The sequence below is a fragment of the Nomascus leucogenys genome, chromosome 13 (assembly GCF_006542625.1).
Source record: "Nomascus leucogenys isolate Asia chromosome 13, Asia_NLE_v1, whole genome shotgun sequence".
Lineage (NCBI taxonomy): Eukaryota > Metazoa > Chordata > Mammalia > Primates > Hylobatidae > Nomascus > Nomascus leucogenys.
The window spans coordinates 99,529,353-99,557,259 of record NC_044393.1 but is presented as its reverse complement, the minus strand read 5'-3'; the positions used below and the strand labels follow the sequence as shown (position 1 = coordinate 99,557,259).

The following is a 27,907-nucleotide window of genomic DNA, read 5'->3' as shown; positions in this document are numbered from 1 at the left end:
GCCCAGAGGCGCAGCCCGGGCAGCTGGGAGGGTCGCACGTGGAGCCGTCCCCCGGACCCGCGCAGCGACGGCGGGGAGAGGCTGCAGGCGCGCGGGGTGGGGGCTGGGGCGCAGCCCGAGAAGTGGGAGGGGATCGGGTGAGGGGTGGTCTCTGAGGAGGAGCCAGGCTGGACCGTATTGTTCCGCGCTCGGCCAGGGAGGGCGCGGGGCGCTCGGCTTCCCGTGTTCCTCTCCCCGCCCCCGCCCCGTGGGCGCGAGAGGAGGCGGGGGGCTCCTTGTGCACCAGAGACGCAGCTGCCTTGTTCGCCCAGTGGGGTGTGGGTCCTCCGAGCGGTGCTGGGAAGGGGGTTTTCTCCGCCCGCGCGCCCAGGACTCTACCCAGGGCGGAGGTCCCGAGTGGGCCGCCCCCCGCAGCGCCCTGGGTTCGCGGGCCCAGAGGCTGGAGGCAGCAGGGAGCTAGCGTCCTTGACCCTCCCCTTGCCGCGTGCCTCCGCAGGAGTCGGGCTCCCCGTTCCCTGCGATGGCCGCGGGCCGCAGTCGTACGGAGACGCCGCGCGGACCCCGGGGCGCCCCTCCCTAGCGGGGCGCAGCTCCTTCTTGTTCCCCGCCCGGCCAGCGGGATGGGGGGCGGCGGGTCGGCCCTGAGGGTCTGCGCCGACCACCGCGGGGGCATCAACTGGCTAAGCCTGAGCCCCGACGGGCAGCGCCTGCTGACGGGCAGCGAGGACGGCACGGCCCGGCTCTGGAGCACCGCGGACGGCCAGTGCTGCGCGCTCCTGCAAGGTAGACCCTCCCACTCCCTCCCTGCCCTCTTCGCCGCAGCTCTGCGGCCCCAGACCGCGGACCCCAGCTCCTGCGCCCGCAGACCCCTTTCTAGAAGTCCAGCCCCCGCTCCTCCCGGCACACTCGCGGAAGAGAGCTTGTCTGGGCCCAGCATCTGGCTATTGAGCGCACGGCAGGGCAGGGTGAGGTCCGGGGGCGGGGTGCGGGTGCAGAGCAGGGTGCGGCCGGGATCGGATGGGTGGGTCGAGGGGCGTCCGCTACAAAGGCGAAGATCATTTGTCAACCAGCGGCAGGAAATCTCCCTTGACAACAATGTTAACAAACAAAAAGTTGCACCTATACCCCTTCTAAGCAAACCTTCCCTCGTCTCTAGGTGCCTCGTGGCCTCTTTGCGGCCAATTGTGCTCTTCTGCTGGCATTTCCTGTTGACGACTATCGTAGTAACAATAGGGGCTTGTTAAGGGCCAGCGGTGCGGAGAAGTGTGCCGTCGTCACACTATGTTATCCCACATACAGACGTGAAACAGGCTGGGAGTTAAGTAATTCGCCCAGGTCGCACAGCCAGTGAGGGGTAGATGGCAGTCTGAGCCCTCTCATTGCTGTAAACCCTGCCTGCATGCCTGGTGGTTTCTATTTGTGTCCTGTACTCACTCAGGAGGTCAGTGTGCCTCGGGTGCACCTTCCCCTGGGCCTGTCCCATGCACTGTGAGGTCCCTTTCAGCTCTGGCCCTCCTATTGCCCAGGTAGCACACACAGTCCCCTGGATGAGCCGCGAGGCTTTCTGTTGTGGGTAATTCTTTATCACCGCCGGCTTTTCCACCATCGTCAGTGAACCCTCCGTGGCCTCGCCCAGGCCTTCCAACTTAGGTAGGATATTAGCTCCAATATTGGCTAATCCTGATACTGCTGGTTTTAAATAAGAACAGTTGACCAGGTTCGGTGGCTCACACTTGTAATCCCAGCACTTTGGGAGGCCAAGGCGGGCGGATCACCAGAGGTCAGGAGTTTGAGACCAGCCTGGCCAACATGATGAAATCCTGTGTCTAATAAAAATACACAAAATTAGCCGGGCGTGGTGGCAGGCGCCTGTAATTCCAACTACTCAGGAGGCTGAGGCAGGAGAATCACTTGAACCCAGGAGGCAGAGGTTGCAGTGAGCCAAGATCGTGCCACTGCACTCCAGCCTGGGTGACAGAGCCAGACTCTGTCTCAAAAACAAAAAAAAAAAAAAAAAAAAAAAAAAAAAAAAAAAAAAGAAAAGAAAAGAAAAAAAGAAAAAAATAATAAATAGGGTAGATATTTCAAAACCAACAGGGATGACTTTTGGATTACCGGTTACTTGGGAGTTGGTGTGGATAATGGACAGGTGGCCACAAACTAACACACATCCCCCCCCCAAACAACCACACACACTTATAGGCATTCAAGCAGGCATGGAAAATGTGAGGTCTTTTAGAAATGTTAAGTCCAGTTGGTGTTGTGCTCAAACATAAGAGTGTCTTGGGGGTAGAGGGGTGGGTGGTGTTTCAGAAACGCAGATCCCCAGGCCGGGGCTCCAGTGATGCTGTCCTCCGTGAATAGGGCTGTAGAACTGGTATTTCTTGTTGTTGTTGTTGTTGTTTTTTGAGATGGAGTTTCGCTCTTGTTGCCCAGGCTGGAGTGCAGTGGCATGATCTTGGCTCACTGCAACCTCCACCTCCCGGGTTCAAGTGATTCTCCTGCCTTAGCCTCCTGAATAGCTGGGATTACAGGTGCTGGCTGCCACGCCTGGCTAATTTTTTTTGTATTTTTATTAGACATGGGGCTTCACCATGTTGGCCAGGCTGGTCTTGAACTCCTGACCTCAGGTGATCCACCCACCTTGGCCTTCCAAAGTGCTGAGATTACAGGTGTGAGCCATTGCGCCCAGCCTAGAATTGGCATTTCTAACAAGCTTTTGGGTGGGTCTTATGCACAGCTGGCCCCGGGAGTTCCCTGTGGCGTGCGGGCTTGGTGGGTGAGGTGCTGCTCCTGGAGGCCCCAGGGAGAGTGAGCTGCGGAACCGGTGTGCGGGGAGCCCCGCCCTGTGGATGCGTTGACTTGTTCATACACGGAATTGCCTTTCAAATGCGGTTGGTGAGCTCACGGTGAAAAAGGCTTCATTGCAATTACTCTGTAAAGAGAAGAATTACTTGCCACGTGCTTATCCCCGACCTCCTCTTTTTCAGGTTTATTCATTGAATATCTCTTTATTTGGGGGCACTTATTGGTTCAATGAGATGAGTGACATTTTCCAAAATGGTGGTGCCTATCCTACCCTGTTCCCGTTGAGTAGGGGACTCAGCCTGAAGGTGGCAACTCACTGTGGCTGTCCCACACGCTTCCTCGTCTTCTAACACGAGGGGGCGGGGGTTGTTTTTAATTTCCTGGGTACAACCGCACATTCCCATTTGCTGGGAGCCGAAGGCATAGGAGAGTCCCTGTGAAGCCTGGCGGGAAAGCATTGGCCGAGAAGACTGGGCTGAAGGAGGCCTGCGGCACGCCGGTGACAAGAGCCACAGCAGCCTCACACAGCTTGGGGACAAGTGACCGCTCCCGCCGGAGAAGTCCAGAAAGCCAAGCTGCGTAGGTCTTGGTTCAAAGTGGGGGCGTGCAGATTTGCTACAAGTCTCTGCTGGCCGCGTCAGTGTCCATTTCAGCCACACTGTCGGTGCTTCTGGGGCCAGATGTCACCTGTCTCAGGGTCCCGGCACCGTCGAAACTGGGTTCTACCAGGAGAGTTTAATAAAAGGACACTCTGCAAAATGCAGGTGGAACATAAGGGAGCCACAGTGGCCATGGCTCGGACCAGCAAGGCTGTCACCTCTTCTGGGCCTGAGTTGGGGACGCAGCCACTGCATCCTAGAAACAGCGGAGAGGGCTTCCTTCCAGGTTGGATGGCCACAGCCAGCCTGAGGGAGCCCTGCAGGATCGGAGCTGGGGGAGGGGAACAGATCCTGACCTAGAGTCTGGCTGCGGCTCCCACTTGTCTGAACCCAGGGTGGGCTCCCTCTTATCTAACCCAGTGGGAGTCTTAGATAAGAGTGAGCCCACTGTGGAGTCCATGCAGGTGGCGGGGGCAGGGTGGAAAAGGGGGGGATTGGGGAGCAGAGGAAGGCTCTGTCCTGGACAGCAGGCTCAGTGGGGCTTCCCCAACAGGTGAAAATAACCCTTGTGCTACAAGGGCTGGAGCAAACCAGGTCAGCAGTGCCATCCCTGCCCCGTGTGGCCTCCGGGGCGGCTGTCCAGTCCATTGTCTAAAGCTGGGACACAGGGAAGGGAGACAACGGCTTCCACGCAAGTCTGGGGCACCAGGCCCACTGCAGCCTACCACTGGCAGAGACCTGCCACCAGCAGGTCCGAAGCTCTGAGCTGCTTTTCCTGCGTGGGGTGGTGGGGGAGGGAGCAGTTTGACTTGAAACTTCCAGCGAGTCCTCAGGGTGTGCAGGCGCTACCTTGGCAGAAAACCGTCAGCCTCAGCATGTTCTTTGAACATAATAACTGCATCTTATCTGCATTCTTCATCCCTTCAGAAATATTTATTTTTAGTTTGGCTTTTTTGCTTATTCTGCACAATCCCTGCAGCCCCTGGAGGTGTGATGAGCCCTCCCCCATGCCTTCCCTCTTCTGTCCTGGGGTCCTCGGGGTTGCGGTGGGGGCCGCAGCTCCAGGGGTGGCAGGCCTGGTTCCGCCTCCTCCCCGCTAGGGTGACCCCGCAGGCCTGCGTCAGTGGAGGCCTGTTTCGTGTTCTGTGGAACACGGGGATTGGGGTTGGGGACATGCTGTGTTGGCCTGGCTCTGACCCGTGACTCACTCGGGTGTGTGTTCAGATTTGGGTGAGTGCTTCGAAACCCAGGGGAAGAGGCCTGTCCACAGCAGAGCCCTGAGTGCCGTGGGCCTCTGCGGGCTCAGTGCCAGGCTCTGCCACAGGACAGAGGGCAGAGGGCATCAGAGCAGCCTGGCCCGGTTCAGAAATGGAGTTTTTTTTTTAACCTTCCTTTCATCATTACCTGTTTTCTTCAATATTTGTATGCATTTACATTTTTATCAATTTGCCATCATCTGCGTATATGTCCTTTATTCCTTACACACATCATAAAGTGGTCCCTCATTTCAGGTCTTCAGCATCCCTGGCTTCAGGCTTTAGTTCCACCAGGTAGAGATGCCACAGCTCACTAGCCGCCATTGGCTTTTAAGTGCTTTTCTTGGCTTAACATACGACTCACTCCTGCGCTTCACCTTCCTGTGGTTGAGATGGGGCTGGAGCAGCTGGGCTTGGCATCAGCCCCACAGGATCCTTAGGCAGGTGCCTGGCACCTGAATGCCCACAGCACACCTTGATTGCCTTTCCATCCTGGGTGTCTCCAGCCTCGATCTCTCTGCTGAGCCCTCCTGGTGGCAGCAGTGAGGGTGGGACGGATCTGTTCCCAGGGAAAGTTTATTGACAATCTTAACATATTTTATAAACCCTCTGGGGTTGGCAAAAATCTAGCCTGTGTTTTGACAAACACATTGCCCTCAATGTTTAAGCCGACATGTATTTTAAGGGAAACAGAATCTGCAGTTTCTTCAAATGTTGACTTAATCCGTACATTGTTTTCTTAGCAGCCTGGTATATGCCCTCCAGGGAAACTGGAAAACTTTTTTGTTAAATTATGTTTCTTAGAACTCAGGAAGTTGTGTTTTTCCAAGAGTAACTGAACTTAAACTCAGGGGGTCAGGGGAAGGGGTGGATGTGAATTGGCTTGAAACTACCCAGGAAATTCTAAATCCCTGTCTACCTAATACCAGCTGTCTAAATGAAATTTTAAAATTCTATCAAAATTCTTAATGTAATAAGTATGTCCCCCAAATGCGTGGATGTTTGAATTCGTCCGTTGTCTCATCTGTAAAATGGCTTTTAGTTCTAACAGTCTTTTGATTTGACTTCCTGGTCCCGGAGTTCCTCAAATGCAACTGGGCCTTTCTGCCCAACACGTTCTGCACCTGTGGGTTCGTCTAACCACAGATGAAAAACATCAAGGAAAAGAAAAATTCCACAATCCTCCAAAAAGCAAAATTTGGCTTCGCTGCTCACCGAGTCCTACGTTGAATCCACACGAGTGAAGTGATGTGTAGCCATCGCAGTGGGTGTCATAAGTAACCTAGAGATGAATTGAAGTGTGCGGGAGGATTGCATAGGTTATGGGCAAATACTACGCCACAGGGACCTGAGCGTTGTAGAGTTTGGTATCTGCAGGGGATCCTGGAACTAATCCCTGATGGGTATTGGGGGCAACTGTATATACTGGGGGACAACTGTATACACACCATGTTTACCTGAAGGGCAGGCCCTACTAAGATCAGAGACCCTGAGGGCTCCCAGGGCTGCTAAGCAGTGCCTGAGGCATAAACATTGATCTGGCAGCCAGGGTGGTAGTCAAGCTATCTAACTGCACCCATGAGATAGAGTCCCAACCAGCCGGTGGGGTAGCTCAGGTGCTGAGACCCCAGACACCCTGGCATGGCCCTCCACTCTTGGCCCTCCATTCTGGCCACATCCCGGCCTCATCGGCCATCTCTACCAATCACTCAGACTCTGGCCTGGAGGCGCCCCACGGAGCCAGTCCCTGCACGCCTGCTCTCCTAGCCTCTGTTCTCCCTACGGGCACCGAGTCACCCTCTTCCCCGTCCCCAGTGCTCAGGCTCCTCTCTGGAGCCCTGGCCAGCTGCTGCCAGTGGGGTGCCGAGCCCTGCCGACCGCACGCTGCCCTTGACTGTCTTCCCTTCTGGGCCTGCAGCTCCCTTGGAGGGCAAGGCTGTGTTTCATTGTCTCTGTGTCTATGTTAGTGTCCTGGGGCTGCTGTGACAAAGGAGCATGCTTGGTGCCTGGAAACAAGTGAAGTTTATTCTTCACAGTGCTGGAACCCAGAGGTCTGAAATTAGCGTCCCTGGGCTGAAAGCAGGGTGTCAGCAGGGTCACATCTAAACCCTGCAGGGAACGGTCGCGGTTCCTGGGCTCTTCCAGCCCTAGTGGCTGCTGGCATTCCTGCACTCATGGCCACATCTATCTCTGCCTTCACCTTCACGGCCTCCTCTTCCGAGTATATCACATCTCCCTGGCCTCTCTCTTGTAAGGACATTTGTGGAGATATATATATTTTTATATATTTTTTTTTTTTGAGACAGAGCTTTGCTCTGTCGCCCAGGCTGGAGTGCAGTGGTGCAATCTCAGCTCACTGCAACCTCCGCCTCCTGGGTTCAAGCAGTTCTCTGCCTCAGCCTCCTGACTAGCTGGGATTACAGGTGCCCACCACCATGCTAATTTTTTGTATTTTTAGTAGAGACGGGGTTTCACCATGTTAGCCAGGCTGATCTTGAACTGCTGACCTGGTGATACACCCGCCTCGGCCTCCCAAAGTGCTGGAATTACAGGCGTGAGCCACTGCACCTGGCCACTTGCAGTTGTATTTAGGGCCCACCTGGATAATCTAGGATAATCTCCCCAATCAAAGTCCTTAACCTCGTCACATCCACAAAGACCCTTTTCCAAGTAAGGTCACATTGACAGATTCCAGGGATTAGGACCTGCTGTCTTGGGGCCGTCATTCTGCCTACCACAGTATCTCTCCCCAGTGTAAGAAAAATAGCGAACATGTGCCATTCCCTCTGCGGCTGCCTCTGTCCTCAGTCTGCGCTACATCCCTCGAGGCAGGCACTGTCCCCATCCCAGGTGAGGAAATGTGGAATGCAAAAGCTGAAAGGTTTGAAAAAGACTAAAAGGAGATGATAAAGAATGAGGAAGAAAGGAGGGAGGAAGGCAAGAGTGGAAGCCGAGGAAACAGAGGGTTTAGGGTGCAGGCGAGTGCCCTGGATTGCTCCTGCTGCTGATGGCTGCTGTGAAGCCTCAGTTCTTGTCTTCTTAGTTTAAAATAATTGAAACAAAAGACACACAGCCAAGGAGATGCAGCATAGAGCAATGTATTGCACAGGAGGAAGAATACCCTGAAAGTTAGGTGCAGAATAGGCAGGACGCCCCAAGAGGGGAGTCAGGGTGGGCCGCCTGTGAGGATGAGACAGCAAAGACCAGCTGCAGGGAGGATCCCTTTTTTGGAGTCTTACCTGATTATTCATGAGCAGGTGGGGAAGGGGGTTGCTGGGAAGCATGTTCTGGGTGCTCATGCACAGTGGCTGTGCATCCCTGTTCATACGTCACATGTCTCACTGGCATCTTAAATCTCCGTCCAGCGGTGTGTTTTTTACTATTGTAATGAGCAAAGGGTCACTCTGAGGACCAGTAAAAATCAAAGTGCACGTGCTCTCTACAGGGGGAAGTCCCTAGTGAAGATAGCTTTGCTTGAATGAGCTTGCCTGCAGTGCGAATGCTGGGGCTTGTTGTGTTGACGGCGCGGTCGCCATGGTTGCTGCATCCTGAGGACATGGTTACTTCCCTGATTATCTGTCGTGCCTCACTGGTACCCTGTGCTTTCTGAGAATCACTCGGACGGAAGTCATTCTTTAAAAAGGATGAGTTGAGGGCTGGGCGCAGTGGCTCACGCCTGTAATCCCAGCACTTTGGGAGGCTGAGGCAGGCAGATCACTTGAGGTCAGGAGTTTGAGACCAGCCTGGCCAACATGGCAAAACCCCATCTCTACTAAAAATACAAAGAATTAACCAGGTATAGTGGCAGGCGCCTGTAATCCCAGCTACTCAGGAGCCTGAGGCAGGAGAATCACTTGAACCCAGGAGGTAGAGGTTGCAGTGAGCCCAGATCGCGCCACTGTACTCCAGCCTTGTGACAGAGTGAGACTGTCTCAAAACAAAACAAAACTAAACTAATGCTAATTGACTCCAGCTTGTCTCAAACACTCCCAACATCCTGCTTTCTTCCCTTTTCAAACATTGTTCCCTGAAGAAAAGCAGGAGCTGGCATCCCCAGTACGCTCACATATCCCCTCCCTCATCTGCAGGACACGAAAGCTATGTGACCTTCTGCCAGCTGGAGGATGAGGCCGCCTTCACATGCAGTGCCGACTGCACCATCAGGAGGTGGGACGTGCTGACCGGGCAGTGTCTGCAGGTGTACCGAGGACACACATCCATTGTGAACAGGTCAGCCTGGCTGGGGGCTTGGGCCGGGTCTCACCATAGGCCCCTGGTGGGGCTGAGGGGTCAGAGATATGGGCCCCTGCACGTGAGGGCCCGCCGCTCTCTGGGGAAGTAAAAACGTGGTCAGCTGGGAGGTGGTCAGTAGCACCCAGCGACGTGGACCCAGGACAGGCAGCGAGCTCAGTGCCCGCAGCTGCTTGTGGGTTAGGGAGGCACTGCCCATCCACTGAACCGAGCCTGATGCTTCCCCCTTGGGGGCATAGCGGCTCCCCGCTGGGTGCAGGGAAAGGCACCAGAGCCTCCAGCTGGTACGGATGGGGACAGAGTCCATAGGAAACGGCTTAATTGAGGCCCAGTTGTGGACCAAAGGTTTGCAGGAGGAGGAGCATGGGGGATTGTTCCGAAGACGGAGTTGAGGATATTTTTAAGCCCCTCCTTTCTTTGTGGCTGTGGAAAATATCCCAGCCCCTCCTTCTCAAGAAGGTTGGAATTGTTCCTTTCTCAATGAATTTGGGTCTGATCCGAGCAATGGAAATTCCTTTGCTGATCAGATCAGTTGGACACTGTTGGAGTCACTTGTGGTGGTCGCCTCGGACTCCTGAGGGAAGCCTCCTGGCGCCTCTGGGCCTGGCAGCTGCACTGGAGGAGGGGCGCTGCCTGGAGGCTGACCCAAGTAAAGACAGGGCTGGCGCAGGCTGGCACGAGGGGGTCCTGAAGGTGGGGCTGGGGGCACAGACCAGACAGGATGAACCCCGCCAGAGGGCTGCCGCTTGTTGAACTCTGACAGGAACCCCCAGTCCGTGGACCAGTGCATGGGGGGACAGGGAGGCAGTGAGACCCATCAGCCCAGCTCGCTGGAGTCCCAGGTGGCTGCAGCCAGAGCCGATAATCCGTAGTCGGTGGGCGGGGAGCTGGGTGACACCCCGAGGAGGAGGCTGAAGGGATGCGGGGACTGTTTAGAATGAATGGCGGGTCTATGCAGACACGAGGTAGGGTGGCCGGCTGGCCCCGGCCTTTCTCAGCTGAAGCAGGTGAGGCCCTGAGACCTGCCCGGGCAGCCCACAGGGTGGTAAAGAAGGGGCTAGAGTGAGAACTCAGGGCTCACAGCTCCACTGGCCTCTTCCCAGCACTCTGACTTCCCTGAGAAAGAAGTTTGCCATGAAAGAAGAGAGTGGGGCTGGGGGAGCGCCCTCCTGTGAGTCAGGCAGAGGCTGCAATGGGCTCAGCAGGGAGAAGGCCTGCCTGCAGTGACCAGTGGGCCCTCAGCTGCCAAACCCACAACTGTCAGATGCTTCTCAAAAGCAAAACTGGAACATTAGAGGTAGAAATCATGCTCGGCCAGATTTACTCTTTCATGTGCACACGCAACTTACACAGACACATGTGCACACACACAACATATATAATACACCATACACACAACTTACACATATACACGTGCATACACAACATACTTACTCATACAACTTACACATACACACGTGCACACACAAACATACATATACACATACACACAACTTATACACGTGCACAAACATACATATACACTCATACACACAACTTACACATGTGCACACATACATATACACTTATACACACAACTTACACATACACATGTGCGAACACACACACAATGTACATATACACCCATACACAACTTACACATACACATGTGCACACATACACACACAACATACATATACACATACACAACTTACACATAGACATGCAACTTACACACAACATACATATGCACCCATACACACAACTTACACATGTGCACACACACAACATACATATACACCTATACACACAACTTACACATACACGTGCACACATAGACACACAACATACATATACACTCATACACAACTTGCACATGCAACTTACAACATACATATGCACCCATACACACAACTTACACACACATATGCACACACAACACACACATACACACACATAGACACAACTTACACAAGCAACAAAACATACACATATACACACAAAGTACATGCAGGCACACATGCACACAACACACATGCACATATACACATATGCACACATGTATACATATACACATGCACACATGGGCACATGTACTCACAACATATACAAACACACACACTATTTTGGATCGGTCACAGCTCCAAACCCATAGCTCTCTGTAGATATTTGCATGATTAAGTAACTGTCCTCATAAATCAGTGAGATCCCCGAGGAACTCACTTCCTCCCATGTTTTCAGAGCCAGGTCAGGCCTGTGAGCTTCGGGGTCACCGATCGTTCAGTGGCCTGGCGTCCCTGCCTTCTCACACCAGCAGGACTCAGCCACCCCCTGCATACCCCAAGGCCTCCCGCTACACCCTTCCTCCCACTATGCCCTTCCTCCCGCTACACCCTCTTCCTCCTGCACTTTGCTGCAGCAGCATCAAGGCATCATTTCCTTTAAAAATAAACATAATCCCAGCTACTCGGGAGGCTGAGGCAGGAGAATCGCTTGAACCTAGGAGGCAGAGGTTGCAGTGAGCCGAGATCGTGCCACTGCGCTCCAGCCTGGGCGACAGAGTGAGACTCCGTCTCAAAAAAAAAAAAAAAAAAATACATGTTTTGTGAAAATCATCCTGTTTGGGTCTCAGGGAAGAAGCCAAGAAAGGGATAGTTGGCATTTGAGTGGAGCCTGTGTTGTGGAGCTGCTTGCGGGAAGTGAGGAATGCTGTTGGGATCCTGCAGAGGCAGGAGGCAGCAGGCTTGTCCCCTGAGTGGGTCTCCTGTCCATGCCAGGCTGGCCGGCAAGCCCTTCGCGGGAGGGCGGGAGGAGCAGCAGGGCCGGCCATGGTCCTGATTCAGGAGGGTCCCACCCCGGCAGGGATGCACCTTGTTACAGCGCAGCCACAGCCGCACCCCTTGGTGGTCTCCTCTCCTGGGGTGCAGGGCTTCTTACCAAGGGTGTGTGCTCAGACCTTCTGAGGTTCTGTGCAAAGCTCTGCACTAAAGACAAATGTGTGTTTTTCTGGGGAGTTCTTGGCTTTCATGAAAATGAAAGTAAGAGTCGTGAATACTGTGTGGGGGCCTTGGTCTCCCATATTGGTCAGAATAGATGCACTGAATAGATGGACTCTCTGGGCTACCCAACCCCCAGTTCCCAGCTATGTGGCTGGAACCCTGTTGAGGCTGTGACCTCAGTCTGCATGGGGATTGCCATGAGAGCTGGCAGCAGAGGCCCCCACTGGCTGCGGCGTGATCCCTGGCTATGCCTCTCACAAGCACCCCTGGGTGCACTATGGTAGTTCCCAGTGTTCTCCAGCTTCTCAGGGCCCTCATCTGAAGTGCCCCGGCCCAGCCACTTGAGCTGGCCCTGTTCCCAGGGTGACCAGTGTGTCCCACTCTGCCCTGGACTTTCTCAGTCTTAGGCTGAAAACCCTGCATCCCCAGAAGCTTTTCAACTCCGGGCAAGCTGGGAGGGCCGTGCTCCCCTACCTCCTGCCCCACCCCCTTCCCGCTGCTCCTGGAGAGCTGCTGAGGGGATGCTGGAGGGATCCCAGGGGACCATCTAAGCTTGGTCCCTGCTACAGGTACATGCCCAGGGGCAGGCAAGGAAGGGTGGGCATGAGGGGAGTCAGGGTGGCTTCCTGGAGGTGGGGGCGATTTGAGCTGGACCTTGGAAGGTGAGTGTGGCAAGCTGGGCAGACACGGAGAGGTTATTTTAGCTGCAGTGCCTAGCATGGCCCGTTGGGAGGCTGTGTGGATTCTGGAACCCGTGCCTTCTGATCCCTGACCCCTTCCCTCTTGCCCCCAGGATCCTGGTTGCCAACAACCAGCTCTTCAGCAGCTCCTACGACCGGACGGCTCGGGTCTGGAGTGTGGACAAGGGGCAGATGTCCCGGGAGTTCCGGGGCCACCGCAACTGCGTGCTGACTCTAGCCTACTCTGCCCCGTGGGACCTCCCCAGCACTCCCTGCATGGAAGAGGCTGCGGCCGGGGGGCTCCTGGTGACCGGCAGCACAGATGGCACGGCCAAGGTGTGGCAGGTGGCCAGCGGCTGCTGCCACCAGACGCTGCGGGGCCACACGGGTGCAGTGCTTTGCCTAGTGCTAGATACGCCCGGCCACACGGCCTTCACAGGCAGCACCGACGCCACCATCCGTGCCTGGGACATCCTCAGTGGGGAGCAGCTGCGGGTGTTCCGGGAGCACCAGGGCTCCGTCATCTGTCTGGAGGTGAGACTGTCCTGATCCCTACCCAGCAGCCAGGGGAGCCCAGGTCACCCCCTGCACTGCCGCCCTGCCCTGGGTATCTGTGATTCGGCTGCATAACAAAGTGCTGCAGATGGGGGCCTGGCAAGCGCGCGCCATGGAGGCCTTGCGGTTCTGGGGCTGGGAATCCAAGGTACGGGTCCGCGGTACTGGTTTCTGTGAGGCCTCTCCTTAACCTGCAGACGCTGCCTTCTCTCTGTCCTCACGTGTGTGTGTGTGTCCTAATCTCTTCTTAGAAGGACGCCAGTCATACTGGATTAGGGCCCCCCTATGAACTCATTTTAACTCAACTGCCTCTTTAAAGACCCTCTTTCAAAAAGGCCACATTCATAGGTACAGGGGTGGGGTGGGGCTGCGACATGTGAATCTGGGGTGGGCACGACGTAGCCCGTAACACTCAGCTTCTGGATCTGCATCCTGGGCCAGGGCTGGCGCAGATCCTGCCTGCAGGGCGCCTGGAGCGGGTATTGACTGTTTTCCTGGTTTGTCTTTGTGCTGTCAGGGTGAACGCCGGTAGCCGCCTGGGCTCCGTCCTCATGGCCTGGGGCCTGGGAAGTGGCCCATCATGCTATAAGCCGACAACCAGGATAGAGGAGGCTCATAGCGGGGTCATGGTGTGGCCATGTGGGACGTGGGGTTGCTGCTCCGTCTCCGTTGCCTCCCCTGGACAAGCCACCCAGACTGGGACTCAGTTTCCTCACATGTACAGGGAGGATTACGCCCCTTCTTAAATTCCTAAATCCAAAAAGTTCCAAAAATTGAAAAGTTTTTTCTTAAGCTTGGCACGAAAACTCTTGGTGGCAGAGTCTGGCCTGAAGAGACGTGTGACTGTGTGCGCTTTGATCATCCCGGTGCCTGAGGGTCCTCACACCTTTCCTGCAGATGCAGGAGCGTGTCTGTAAGCCAAGATATCCTCAAATGCATGGTCCCAAGGTTTTGGATTAGGGATTATGGTGTGAAGTTGCCCCATCCGTGGGCTTGTGGTGGGGATATGGTGAATCAATGGAAGACGCGTGAACGTGCTGCCAGGCAGCCCTTAGACGCCGCGACCGAGACCATCCCTGCTGCTGTTGCTGTGAAGGACCTAACAGTGTGCCTGGCCGGAGGACCTGTTGGGTGTGATCCCCCATGCTGGGGTCTAGATGTTCCTGGCTTGGTCTCGGCCAGCCTCTGCCCTGCTCCAGGGCAGATCCGACCCCTGCAGCAAGCAGTTGGGGTGCCTTGCTACCAGCACCTGATGCTCAGCGAAGCCGCAGAAGATGTGAAGGGCAGGCTCCGGGCGACGGGGCTGGAGTCGGGGCAGCCCTGAGCAGGCTTCGCTGTGCTCAATCCCATAGGAGAGCCAGGCCAGGGCCCCATTTGGGGTTCTCGGGGTAAAGGCGGCCCCGGGGCTCCAAGACCAGGGGAGTAGGGAAGGGCTCACATTCGCGTGGAGGGAGGGTCACCCAGGTCCCTGAGATGCTGGGTGGGGCATGTAAACCCCACGTCTCTAACTCAGGTCCCACCTGAGGACATTGGGACGGGTGGACAAAGAGAAGTAAATCAGCAAATGCAGCGAGATGAGGGGCTTAGGAGGGCAGCTCGTCGTGGAGAACGGGCCCATCTCACAGGGTCTGTCTGCACAGGATTCCCCTGGCCTCAGCTCCACCTCTGGTGATAAGAATGTTTCTGTTTCTTGGCCGGGTGCGGTGGCTCACGCTTGTAATCCCAGCACTTTGGGAGGCCGAGGCGGGCAGATCACGAGGTCAGGAGATCGAGACCACGGTGAAACCCCGTCTCTACTAAAAATACAAAAAATTAGCCGGGCGTGGTGGCGGGCGCCTGTAGTCCCAGCTACTCGGAGAGGCTGAGGCAGGAGAATGGCGTGAACCCGGGAGGCGGAGCTTGCAGTGAGCTGAGATTGCGCCACTGCGCTCCAGCCTGGGCGACAGAGCGAGACTCCGTCTCAAAAAAAAAAAAAAGTTTCTGTTTCTTGATCTCCTGCTTTCAGGAAAGAAGGGAAGGTCAGGGTGCACTGCTCGCACCTGTTTTTTACGTGCCTTTAACTCGACACCATCCTCATGCTGAAGGGGCGCGTTTTGGGGGAGGCGCACTCCGCCACTCTTCATGCTCCCCGGCCCTCCCTCCGTGTCCTTGTCAGATGCTGGTGGTGATAACAGCTCTTCTAGTCTCCCAGGGTTCCTGTGAGAGTCAGCACTAGTGGCCCGAGACTCGTAAAGAGCTGGGGGCATCGGAGGCCTCTTTCCTGCCAGGCAGTTCCGTGGTGGGCAGTGTGGAGTGAGGCTGAGACCCCCCGCCCGCCCCACCTGGCTTACATCTGTGCTCTGAGCTTGCCAGGGCAGGGGGTTGGGAGGGGAAGGGATCAGGAGTTCGCTGGGAGGCCTGTCCCACATGGAGCTGGTGACTCGCCCTCACGTCGCCAGTGAAAGAGAGGAACCAGCGCAGGCATAGAAAGGCCACTGGCCAGGTGGAGGCAGGTGCTGGACAGGCGGGGGAGAAAAGCAGCACTGCCCTCCCAGGTGACAACTGTCCCCACCCCAGGGGTGGCGGGATTCCCCAGGTTCGCTCCCCAGGGTATTCTATAGGGTCTCAGTGCTGTTCTTCCTGGAGAATGGGAACGTAGGATGTCCTGGCAGAGAGTCAGGAAAGCTAAAGGAGAGAGTGTGGGGGGACAGCTCCCACCCCACACACCTGTGTGCACACACAGGCATAGGCGCACACACTCCATATGCACATGTATGATACGCGCGTGTGAACACATGCCCCACAGGCACACATGCACACACGTGTGAATATACTGCACAGACAAGCCACGCATGTACATGCATGCCCACAAACATACCACGCAGGCACACATGTTGATGGGTATGAAGAGAGAGCACCTGGGGGGCAGAGGCTCTGGCTGTGGACTGTGCCTTTGTTTTCTTTCCCTTTGAAACTTAGCCAGCCCCACAAAGCAATTTGAATGGGAAGAGGACTGGGGACAGAAGGTGCCCATGGGAACAGCCAGGGACAGCCTGGCCCAGGTGGCCAGTGGGGCTCAGTCCTAGCAGGGGAGTGGGGTGCAGGGAGCCAAGACTGAAGAATGGGGGGCTCTGGAGACGGGCAGGGCTGCCATGAGGGCTGAGACTCCCTAGGAATGCACTGGTCAGAAGGTTCTGGGAGGTGGAGGTGAGCCTCTCAGGACCATTAGGTCTCGTAAAGACAGAAGGAAGGCAAGAGAGAGGGCGAGGAAGGACCTAGCAGGCGCCTGGGTAGCGGCCCCGCAGTGTGCAGGGTGCACAGCCTGTGACAGGCCTGGGAGGTCCCTGGGCGGCCAGTGGCCCCGGAGCCTCAGGTTCTGGTAGTGGCAGGGGTAGAGTTTGCCTCCTCTATTAGACTCGGCCTCCCGACCTGGGAGCCAGGCCCGTGGCATGAGGGAGTGAATGGGCGGCGCTCCGCGGGGCTCAGAGGCTGCAGGAGGCATGGGCAAGGCCCGCTTCCCGGGTAGGGGGCTTCAGGGGTTACATGCTCTCCACATGGGGATGCTCTCACAGTGGGGGACTCCGGGGCGGGGTCCGTTTTACCCCTGTAAACACAGACCCTAAGTCCCCTTCAGGGAGGGAGGTTCCTGTTCTCTGATGAGGAGTCAGTGGTGGGTGGGTGGGGGTCAAGGTGTCTGAGAGGCTGGGGGTGTGGGGGGCACATGGAGAGAGGGCCTCGCTGGCCCGCTGGATGGGGGCATGTGGGCAAGAGAGAGGGGGCATGGCCCAGGCCTGGGCGCAGGGGAGCATCAGGCTGCAGCATAGGCTGGGGCCCCCGATCAGAGCTGGGGTCCGGGAGGTCCACTCTTGGGGAGCACATGGCTGGCTCGGGCCTGGCTGTTGCGTCTCAGCTGGGCAACTCCTTGCCCCGCCCTGGGTGTCTGAAGGGTCTGGCAGAAGGAAGGCAGCACACGCTTTTGCAGAAAGAGCAGCTGGCACTGAAGGCAGCCAAACGTCTGATGGTTTGGGTCTCTGCTCAGGTAGTCACTAAGGTAACTACCAAGTGACACCCTGCTTCACTAGGAAGACCTGGTGGCTGAGGTAGAAAAAAGGCCCCCATCGCCCAGGACGATTGGGATGAGGTGTCAGCCTCACGGTGCGTGGGAGGGGCGGGGCCGGGGAGGAGGCGCGCCCCTGTACTTCGAGCTCTAGATTCTCGATAGACGGGAGTTTCTTTTACTTTGTTCCCGCCATCTCCCTAATTGTTCAGCACCTTCTAATCCCTTGGGAAGTCTGTTGGGTGATATTTTGGTGCATCTGAGTGTGTTGTAACATTGCCCACGTTTAAGATTCCCTCTTTCTCCCCTTCACAGGGTGGGGAAGGCACCTTTTCCCACCCTTCCAGATCTGCCTCTTGAAAAGGACTGTCGGGCCCCAGACCCGGTGCACAGAGAAGCAGAATCCAGTCGGCCCCTCAGCCTCGCCCGGGCTCCCAGCTCACCCAGCTGCGTGTGGGGGGTATGCGACCCACAGAAGGGACCATCTTGCCTTTCTCTTCCCTTGTATATGATTTCTTTCACCTGACACCACTCAGAAAATTGGAGTTTTGCAGGGGTTAGAAGGCTGCTGCCTTACAAGCCAGGTTTGATTAGGGCAATGGGACATTTCTCACACTGTCCTAAACACAGAGGGGGCTTCCTAACAGAGATTCAGGGGCAGGGAACCAGGGCAGGAGGCCGGCCTCATGAGCAGATCCGGGAAGCAGGACTTCTGGGTCTGGCGTCCCCTGGCCCTCGCTGGTCCCCGCCCCCACAGGTGGCTTCGTCAGTTTTCCCTCCTGCCTTCTGTGGCTTCTCTGACTGAGGGCCATCGCCGCCACAGCCTTCATCAGATGGGCTGGAAGTGCGGTTCACGATCTGCCTTTCTAGAAGGGCCTGATTGGCCCTCTCGGGTCCAGGAAGCACAGGAGGGGGACCCACAGGATCAGCTGAGGCCTCCCTTTAAACCATTTTCAGCGTTTACTCAGTGGTGAAGCACGTTCATGGTGTTGTGCAAACATCATACCATGATTTCCAGACTTTTCCATCAGCCCAAATCAGAACTCTGTCCCCATTAAACACTGACTCTGACTCTCCACTGCTCCTCCATTCCGCGGGCACCCGCCCTTCTGCTTTGTGTCTCTGAATTTGATGACTCTGGGTCCTCACATGAGTGGAGTCGTGCAGGATCTGTCCTTTCCTGTCTGGCTTATTTCATGAGCGTAAGATCTTCAGGGTTCATCTGTGTTTTGGTGTGTGGCGAGATTCCCTCCTTTTTCCGTGGCTGATAAATATTCCCTGGTGTGTGGGTACTGCATTTCGCTTATCCGTCACCTGTTGATAGACACATGGGTTGCTTTCACCTTTCAGCTGTTGTGAACGGGTGGACGGGGTCTGGGTGCATCCTGCCTTCAGTTCTCGGGTATGTGCCTGCCAGTGGGACTGCGGATGACTTGGTAATTCTCTGTTCAGCTTTTTGAGGAACTGCCAAAGTGAAATGACTCTTAAGGCGCGTGTAGAGGGAAAGGGATGGGAGGTGGGCGCCGTACCATCCCCTCTGCCCGCAGCCTCAGGACGCTGTGCAACTTCCCGAGGCTTCCTGACTGTGGGGGCGGGGGGGCTCCCTTTTCACAATCTGCCAAGTGGAGACACACAATGACTGCCCCTGGGGTGGCCAGATGGGGTCCTGATGTGGGGGGTGTGCAATGAGCTTCGGGCTGGGTCTGTTTCACGGGGCGAGCTCTGTCATTGAGGGATGGACTGGGGACTTTTCATCTCCCCTCCAGCTCCTCCCCTGCTCCGCAGCCCTGGCCCTGCAAGTGCTCTGTCTCCCTGAGCTCTGACTGTCCCTTGGTTCGTGGCACCGGGGCTGGCCATTACACCCCACGCGCTCTTGCATTTGGATCCTTTTGGGGCCCCTGCCCCATGGCCTGCCTGGGGCCCTCACTCTGCCTCAGTGCTCTGCTGGGCTGGAGATTGTGCATTCAGCCAGCGTGGCTCACCGGCATCCCCATCCACAAACTGCTCTCAGGAATGCGGCATCCGCACACAGGACTGTGTGGCTTCTCCACCCCAGCCCAGAAACCCTGTGAAGCAGGCGGCATCATTGCTATCTGAGATTGAAGCAGAGACCTGCTTGTTGCTTTTCTCTGCTCTCGGCATGCGGTCGGGGTCACTGACCCGTGGTCTATGACACCTCATCTCCTTCCCCTTCCTCGAAATGAGAGAGGGCCTCATGCTCACCTCCAGGCGTCCTTCTCCTGTGCGTACAGGCCTGGTGGGTGCACCTGAGACGAGGAAGCAAGCTCTTCAAAAGGACTTCACACAGCCCCTGCCCCGTGCAGGGCGGAGCAGGCAAACTCCTTCCCAGGTGCCCTTGAGAGTCCTGGGCCCCCACAGTGGCTTTGCGAGCCCCATTATGTAGCCTCTGAAATCCTTTTGCTGAAGAAGCGTGTGTGTTTGCAAGTCAAGAGCCAAGGGAGAGAGTGGCTGAGGTTTCCTGGTGGGCCAAGTATGGGGCGTCTGCTGGGACCCTGAGTGAACCGCTCGGTGATGGTGCGTTTGAGCTGTGGTGTCTGCACCACTCGCATCACACAGGTCAGGCTTCTTTGATTTATGGAGACAAGCTCGTGGGTAGCCTTTCCAGAGGCTGGGGAGGAAAAGCGGAGACCGTGCAGTTTCGCAGAGTCCTGGTCCATTGCTTCTCTTGTAACAAAATACCTTAGACTGGAGGGCCGGGCACGGTGGCTCACACCGGCTATCCCAGCACTTTGGGAGGCTGAGGTGGATGGATCGCTTGAGGCCAGAGTTCCCAGACCAGCCTAGGCAACATGGAGAAACCTCATCTCAAAAAAAAAAAAAAAAAAGAAAAGAAAAGAAAAGGTGCAGAATACCATTGACTGGGTAATTTATAAATAATAGAAATGTATTTCTCCCTGTTCCAGAGGCTGGCTAATCCAAGGTCAAGGTGCCAGCACATTCTGTGTCTGGTGGCTGCTGCTCTTGCCACATTCTTCGTCCTGGATGAAGGGACAAACAAGCTCCCTTAAGCCCTTTTATAAAAGGGAACTCACCCCATTTATGAGGCGGGCCCTCATGCCCACTTTACTTCCTAATGCTATCACAGTGGGGGTTAAGTTCCAGCATGAATCTGGGGGGTACCGACACTCAGACCATAGCTTCATATACCCCGCCTCTGACCGTCAGCCTGGGGACCTGGTGGCCACAAAGCATCCTCCCTGCTTCCCCGAAGCCTGCAGCCTGCTCCAAGTTGGCCAAAAGCAGAGGTGAGGTCCTGAGAAACCACCGTGCCCAGAGGCGCCTCTGCCTCCCTCGCCTTTTACAGGATTGCATGCAGGGTTGAGCCACTGACCTCGGGGGTCCCAGAAGCCAGGTGGGGACAGAGCCAGGGGCGCACAGGCCTCCTTTGGAGAGGGTTGGGCCAGAGATGGTGTGAGGACCTGCTTCTAAGCGACAAACCCAAGGTCAAAAAGCCAGGGGGCACCCTGTCTGTGGTGGCCCCTGCGCTGCAGGGCAGCCCTCTCCCCTGCTCTTTGAGGGGTCGCCAGGTTCTGGGCTTGACCCGGGGTCCTTGTGAAGGAGGAGAGATAGAGTCTCTGCCCTGTCCCTTCATGGTTTTACAGGGATGTTTTAAACATTTTAGTTATAAAACATTTCAAATGTAAATTGTAAAAAATAACTAAAACAGACACCTATGCACCCAGTTTTGAAATCAGATAGCAACATTGTGATTTTAAAGAAACGAAGCATTTCAAATCCAGCCAGAGGAAAAAAAGACCTACAGGATCTGGGAGCCCAAGGCGGTGGGGACCAGGTGGGGATCACAGCAAGGATGTTGTGGGGCAGTCTCTGGCTGCAAAAGCCCTGTCGTACCAGTTCATGAGTCTCACCCAACCCTGAGGAGCCGGTGGGCAGAGACTGCACCTGCATTTTAGGGATGGGCAGGAGTTACCGTGTTCAGACCCTGGCTGTGTGCGGCGCGTCAGCCCTCGTGGCCTCCTCCTTAGCAGGAGGTCCTTGTTGCTCACGTTGCACATGAAAGCTTGGAGAAGATGAGTAACTTGGCCACGTCTCACAGCTGCTGAGGGGTGGAGGCAGGATTTGAACCCAAGACTGTGCATCTGTAAGCCCCGTGTCTGTGAGCACCACACCTGTCACCAGGCAGGTGGTGCGTCCCCCGACACTCTTGCTTGGGAGGAGTATCTTGGAGGGTCTGCTGCTCTGGAGCCTGCCAGGCCCTCTGCGGCCTCCTCCCACCCCTGCTGGGCTCCCTTGGAGCCCGGGAAGGTGGAGGCCTGCATCTGTGTCCTCAGCGGCGGAGCCCCGGGCCGGTGCCTCTCCTGCTTCTGCTTCGTTGGATGTCATTGCCGGGAGACTCCTCAGAGCCACCGCGGCTGCAAGGAGCCCTCAGGATCATCCTGCCTTCCCCCTTGGCTCAGGCCTCCCCGGGCCACCCCGCTCTCCCTGTCCTGTCAGGAAACCAGCTAGAGGGAACAGCAAGGCCTCCACAGGCTGAGGACCCTGAGGCTGGGAGTGCCCCCTCGGCCTGTGTGGCTCTGGCTCGTGTTCGGCAGGGTGCTACTGGGAGGGCCAAACACAGTGCTCACAGGCTCTGTGTGGTGAGGGCCGGCTGCCAGGGAGCAAGAGGGGCTTCCCTTTGTCCTCTCCCACCCTGGTCACCCAGCGAGCCTCCTTGGTGCAGGGGCTGAGCAGCGCAGAGGTGTGGGGCTGCGAAACTGGCCAGTTCTTGGGGGTCTCAGTCTCAAACATTCCACCCTTGCCCACTCCTCTTATTAGAGCCCCAGAGGCTCTGTGACTGTCTGGGACGCAGGCACAGGGAGCCTGGCTGGCTCTGGAGCTGACCATGTGTTGGGGAGATGGCCAAGAAGTGCTGCGCTGGTGGTGGTCAGCCCTGCCTCCAGGACGCAGACACAGCGTGAAGAAGGATCCCGGGCTTCCACTTGCCCATGAAGGAAAAGGGAGGATCACAGTACAAGGGCTTTCTGGGCAGGGAGGACTTGTAGGAAACCTGGGAGGAAGGCACGTGCCCAGGGGTCCTGGGGCAGCAGTGTGGACACAGGTGTGTGGAGTGGAAACCAGGAGATTGGGCCAGGGAAGCTGGGCCCTGCAGGGCCTCCAGGCACCAGGCGGGAGGCGTGGTCTTTCTCAGGAAGCGGAGGGGCTGTCGAGGACTGTAAGCAGCTGACTGTGTGCCCGGCAGGCTCAGGGTGGTCCATTTGTCCTTCCTGCTGGTGCCCGCATTACTGGCAGGAACTGTGCTCCCGGGTGGTACAGACGGCTGAGGTCTGAGTGCAGGAATGTTCTGGAACCCTGCCAAAGCTGACATGGGCAGGTGGGCAGTCACACGCATCCCTGTCCTTGGGGAGGGGACCATCCAGTTAGGGAGGCTGCCTAGGCTGGGGCCCACCATAACCCCAACAGGACTTCAGGGCAGGGCGTGAGAGAGGGCAGGTGACTGTCCACAGGAAGCACCCGCAGCCTCTGCCTCCCGGAGGCCACACTGTGCTCCTCCTGGTTCCACTGCCCTCTCTGGCCACAGTGATTGGCCCAAGGCCAGTTAACTCCTTTGACCTGGGCTGTGGCCCGGGTCGTGGAAGCCCTGTCCTCTGGGATTTGAACAGGGAGATAATATGGGGAACCGGCAGTGGAAAGTGGCCCAGAGCGTGGTCGTGAGGGGAAGCTTAGGAGGGACGTGTTCGGGATGCCAGTGGCCAGCGTGGACTGACTGCCTGCCGGTGGGCCCACTGCCTGCCGACCACAAGAGAAATGCACTATGTGCCCGACCCGCTTCTGACTCCTGGTTCCTGGGCCCCAGCAGTAGTGGCAGGAGGCCTCTCTGGGGCATGAAGCCCGCGCCTGTCTCCTGTGCCATCATGCCAGATCACTGCAGCTGTGGAGCCTGCCTGCCCGCCCTTGCCTTCTCGTCCGTGACTCTGCTGACCAGAGGTGCTGGCTGGGAATGCTCTTGGCTGGGTGGTGTTTGGTCTAGGGGAATTTACAGAATTATTTTAATAGTCTCCGCACTTCCCTGGGGCTGCTACTCCCATTCATCTTGGCGAGGGCCTCTTCCCTTGTCTCCTGGGCCCTTCCCATGCCTCCTGTGAGACAGCAGCATCAGATGGCTGGGCAAGCCTGTCTCCCGGGCCCCCTTCTCGCTGTGAGCCCCAGGAGCAGGGGGAGCAGTGACCCTGTGACAGCCCCCAGCTGTCAGCTCCAGCCTTGGCAGAAGTCTGCCTCACACCCTCGCTCAGGGCTTTCTCTGTCCTGTCTGCCCATCTGAAGCAAAAGCCCCGTGTGAAAGCCCTTCTCTGGAAGCCGTCTCCTCAGCCAGCAGGAGTGAGCAGTTAAGTGCCTGTACCCCACACACCCTTGAGGAAGGGGCTGTCCACGTCCTATTCCTCAGGGGAAGCAGCTGAGGGGCAGAGAGCCAGGGACTGGCCCAGGGCAGTGTGGGGCTGGGTGGCAAAAAAAGCCACCTGCTTCTGGGTGCTGAAGCGGGCAGTCTGGGGGGGCCGGTGGCAGGGCCCTTCGAGGCTCACCCATGGTTTCACCACTGAGACCTGCACATGCCCTTTCCCCCTTTATAGAGGGAGAGGTCTGGGGGGTTTCAGAGCTGCCCCAGCTGCCGACCCTCCCTGCTCCTCCTCGCAGCTGGTGAACCGACTCGTGTACTCTGGCAGCGCCGACAGGACCGTCAAGTGCTGGCTGGCAGACACAGGGGAGTGTGTGCGCACATTCATGGCCCACAGACGCAACGTGAGCGCCCTCAAGTACCACGCGGGCACCTGTAAGTGACTTGGCCTGGCACGACCTGTGCCACCCCAGCCTGGCTTCTCCTCTCTGCTTCTTTACTTCCTATGGGATTTTCCCTCATTGAGCCTTGGCTGCCAATCATCAGCGTCCAATGGCGGTGCTCGTTCCTTCTCCACACACCCGTGCTTCCAGCTGTTTTGCAAAGAAGGTCCAAATAAGAGTTTGGTGGCTCCTCCCAACCTTTCTCCAGGACAGCCTGGGAGTCTGGACTGCTGGGAGGGCCTAGGGTCAAAAGCCTGTCCCAAAGGGGGCATCCTAATTCTCCAAGTGAGACAGTGACTGCCCCTTAATCCTGCCAGCCTCGAGGGCCACATGGCTTTGGCCTCACTTGGCCTTAGGATTTGTCTGCAGAGAAGAGAAAATCCAGGTAGCTGTGGTTCCAATGAGGTGGTGGTTTATTTTCTCTCAGGTAGAAGAATTTCAGAGGCTGGTGGTCCCGGCTGGAATGTGGAATGTGGTGGCTCCACAAAGTCATCAGGCACCCAGCTTTCTTCTGTCACTCTTCTTTGTCATCCTTAGCACACACCTTCTGTCTTTAAAGAAGCCTCATGATTCAAGATAGCTGCTACAGTGCCAGCCATCGTGTCATGTTTTAGGCAGGCAGAGAGAGGATGAAGGGCGAAAGGACACGTCTTCTAGCTGAGTTGGTCCTTTAAGATCTTTCCTGGAGGCTTCATCCAAGGGCTTCTACATACTTCTCTGTGACCATTCTGTGTATAAGAGATAGTGAATCATAAAGTCTTTTATCTGAGGAATTTGCTGCCCAGATGGAATCAGGGTTATTTTGGAAAGAAAGAAGGGCAGAGTGGCATGTTGAGCAGGCAACGAGCTGTCTGTCCTACAGGTCTCAAATTGTCACACACCCGGGCCATTTGGCTCTGCCTCTGGGAGGGAGGAGACGGGATGGGGGAAGAGCCACAGTGGAATATTCAAGTTGACCTCACAGCAAATGTGTTGGATGAAGATAGAATGCAGATATCTGAAAATAGATCCTGACATGCCCTCAGGATTCAGGTGTCTGACACGGAAAAATTATTTTTCATTTGTTCCTGTGTCCAAGCCTGGAAGTGTGGTTACGGCTCTGTTCCCAAGTCTGGGTCCTCTAATTGAACACGAGGAAGGTTCTACTCTGAAAGGCTCTGGCCAGCGGCTGCCTAGAACACCTCCCCGTGCAGCTGCGGCACGGAGCCTGCAGGGAAAGCGAAGCCTGCAGCCCACTGTTGCCCAGCTCGGTTCTTGGTCTTGGCCAGCAAGGCTATGGGATGATCAGACACTGTTTTTGATCCTCTTCCCACCCACGGGGAGCTCAGCAGCCACACTGGGTTTTCCAGGCCACGTCCATTTGTCTGAGTTTGTGGGGGGAAGGCAGAAAGGGGCTGAAAAGAGACCCAGAAATGAAACTTCCCCTCTGGGGCCATTCACTCTGTAGTTTTAACAAAAAGGCTGGAAGAGGCTGGGCACCGTGGCTCATGCCTGTAATCCCAGCACTTTGGGAAGCCAAGGCGGGAGGATCTCGAGCTCAGTAGTTCAAGACCAGCCTGAGCAACATAGCAAGACCCTGTCTCTACATTTTTTTTTTTTTTTTTTTTTTGGAGACAGAGTCTTGCTCTGTGGCCCAGGCCGGAGTGCAATGGCGCAGTCTAGGCTCACTGCAACCTCCACTTCCCAGATTCAAGCGATTCTCCTGCCTCAGCCTCCTGAGTAACTGAGACTACAGGTGTGTGCTACCACACCCAGCTAATTTTTGTATTTTTAGTAGAGACAGGGTTTCACCATGTTGGCCAGGCTGGTCTCAAACCCCTGATCTCATGATCCACTCTGTCAGCTTCAGCTTCCCAAAGTGCTGAGGTTACAGGCGTGAGCCACTGTGCCCAGCCGCACCCCCCCCCACCCCCAGTTTTTTTTTTTAAATTAGCTGGGTGTAGTGGTGCATGCCTGTGGTCCCAGCGGCTCAGGAGGCTGAAGCGGGAGGATCATTTGAGCCCAGGAGTTCAAGGTTAACGGTGAGCTATGATGGTACCACTACACTCCAGCCTCGGCAATAGAGTGAGACCCTGTCTCCCTGTCTCAAAAAGAAAAAAAAAAAAAGGCTGGGGAACAAGTACCCACAGAGCACCCTCAGATAGATAGCCCAGCACCCTTACCCCCAGATAGTCCTACCCCTTTTCCCCAAGGTCCCTGGCAGGCTTGCGCCATAGTTGCCCACTGTAGTTACCTGCTCATTGACAGACCCCACAGGACTTCCTCCCTCCCTTTCCACCTCCCATTTCCCTGTGAGCGTTTCCTGGGACGCCTGCCAGGTGAACTGTCTGCATCAAGTCCTAGCATCAGGGTCGGCTTTGGAGAGCCCAGCCTAGACCAAGTGAGTTCTTCTGGTCCACATCGTCAGTGTGGCCTCCTGACTAGCAGCAGCGTCACCTAAAACTGGTTAGAAATGCAGATTCTCAGGCCCCGCCTGCTAAATCAGATTCTGGGATGCGGCTCCACGATCTGTGGCTAAGACCTCCAAGTGACGGATGCAGGTTGCCTTTGGAAAACGATTGGACTAAATTCTTAGGAGAAACCCCAGGGAGAGGCAGCCACCTGGGGGAGGAGACAGACTGAGGTCGGAGGCTCGCCGGCGCTAGGGGTCCCGGGGGTGCGTGATCATGAACCCCAGAGGGCTGGGCTTTGATTTGAGTGCCGATCCATTAATGAGGACAGGAGGATAAGGCTGCCGACGTAGCGGAAGGTGGGGGGGACGCGACTCGAGGACCTGACGATTATCCCCAGGCAGGGGCCTCCCAACCAGGCACGGAAACCAACTTCACCAAACCGCGGAGTGGGGACTGGGCCCGGGCGGTGTTCAGCAGGGGCAGGGGCCGGGCCAGCTGGCGCGCAGGCATCTGCAGGGTGGAGCAGAATAACCGCGGCGACCCCTGTTCTCTGGAGGGGCGCTCTCCACTTCCCGTATGAGCCTCAGGATACCCCGGTGGGGCAGAGTCTCGGAGACGCCCCAGGTCGCTCTCTCGCCGCCCCATCCCTGCCTGCGGGGGGCCGGGCAGGGAGGGAGGGAAGGAGGGAGGCCCAGCGCGCGCTGTGTGTCCACAGTGTTCACGGGCAGCGGGGACGCTTGCGCCCGGGCCTTCGACGCACAGTCTGGAGAGCTGCAGAGGGTGTTCCGGGGCCACACATTCATCATCAACTGCATCCAGGTAGGTCCCTCCGCCCTTCTCGGGGCCGCCGCCCGTAGGGGGGAAGGTGCCCCGCCCCGATCCATCCACACGGGCAGCCGCGTCCCGCGTCCCCCCCACCCCCCTGCCTACCGCCTCGCCGGTGACGCCCGCCCCTGCACCCGCAGGTGCACGGTCAGGTGCTCTACACCGCCTCCCACGACGGCGCCCTGCGCCTCTGGGACGTGCGCGGGCTCCGAGGTGCTCCGCGGCCCCCTCCGCCCACGCGCAGCCTCTCGCGCCTCTTCAGCAACAAGGTGGGCTGCGCCACCGCGCCCCTGCAGCCGGCCTGATCCCACGGGGCCCCTGCAGACGCCAGCCCAGACGCCCCGCGGCTCCCAGAGCGCCCCGCCCTGCTACCCGCGGTGGTGGCGCCCGATGGCCGGGGAGGAGTGAGGAAGCCCGGGCGGGAGGAGAGCCTGGCGCAGGCGTCTGGTTTTTCTTCGGTGGCCAGCAGGCGCCGGGAGCGGGAGTGCTCGTCCTGGGGACCGCCCTCTTTTCGCTTTTAGGGTGGCTCCTGTTCTCCCTCCCCATCCCTGACCTGGCGAAAGGCCTAGTCCCGGGGACCCTCCCACCTCAGGGGCTGCAGGCAGACTGCCCCAGCTCCCCCAGCCCCACAAACCTGGTTATTCTGGCAAATCGTCCGTCTCGAGGGCCTTGTGGGGAACTGAAATACACAGCCTGAAAGTTTAAAGTGC

At 56.9% G+C, this 27,907-nt stretch overlaps 1 protein-coding gene across 1 annotated transcript; it reads left to right on the top strand.

Moving 5' to 3' along the window:
• Positions 1–177: 177 nt before the first annotated feature.
• Positions 178–27,835, top strand: WDR86 (WD repeat domain 86). Its single transcript, XM_003270936.4, has 6 exons — positions 178–783; positions 8,752–8,893; positions 12,686–13,106; positions 23,836–23,971; positions 27,088–27,191; positions 27,338–27,835. The coding sequence occupies exons 1-6, from the start codon at positions 621–623 to the stop codon at positions 27,500–27,502; spliced, it is 1,131 nt and encodes a 376-aa protein (XP_003270984.1). The 5' UTR covers positions 178–620; the 3' UTR covers positions 27,503–27,835.
• Positions 27,836–27,907: the final 72 nt, after the last annotated feature.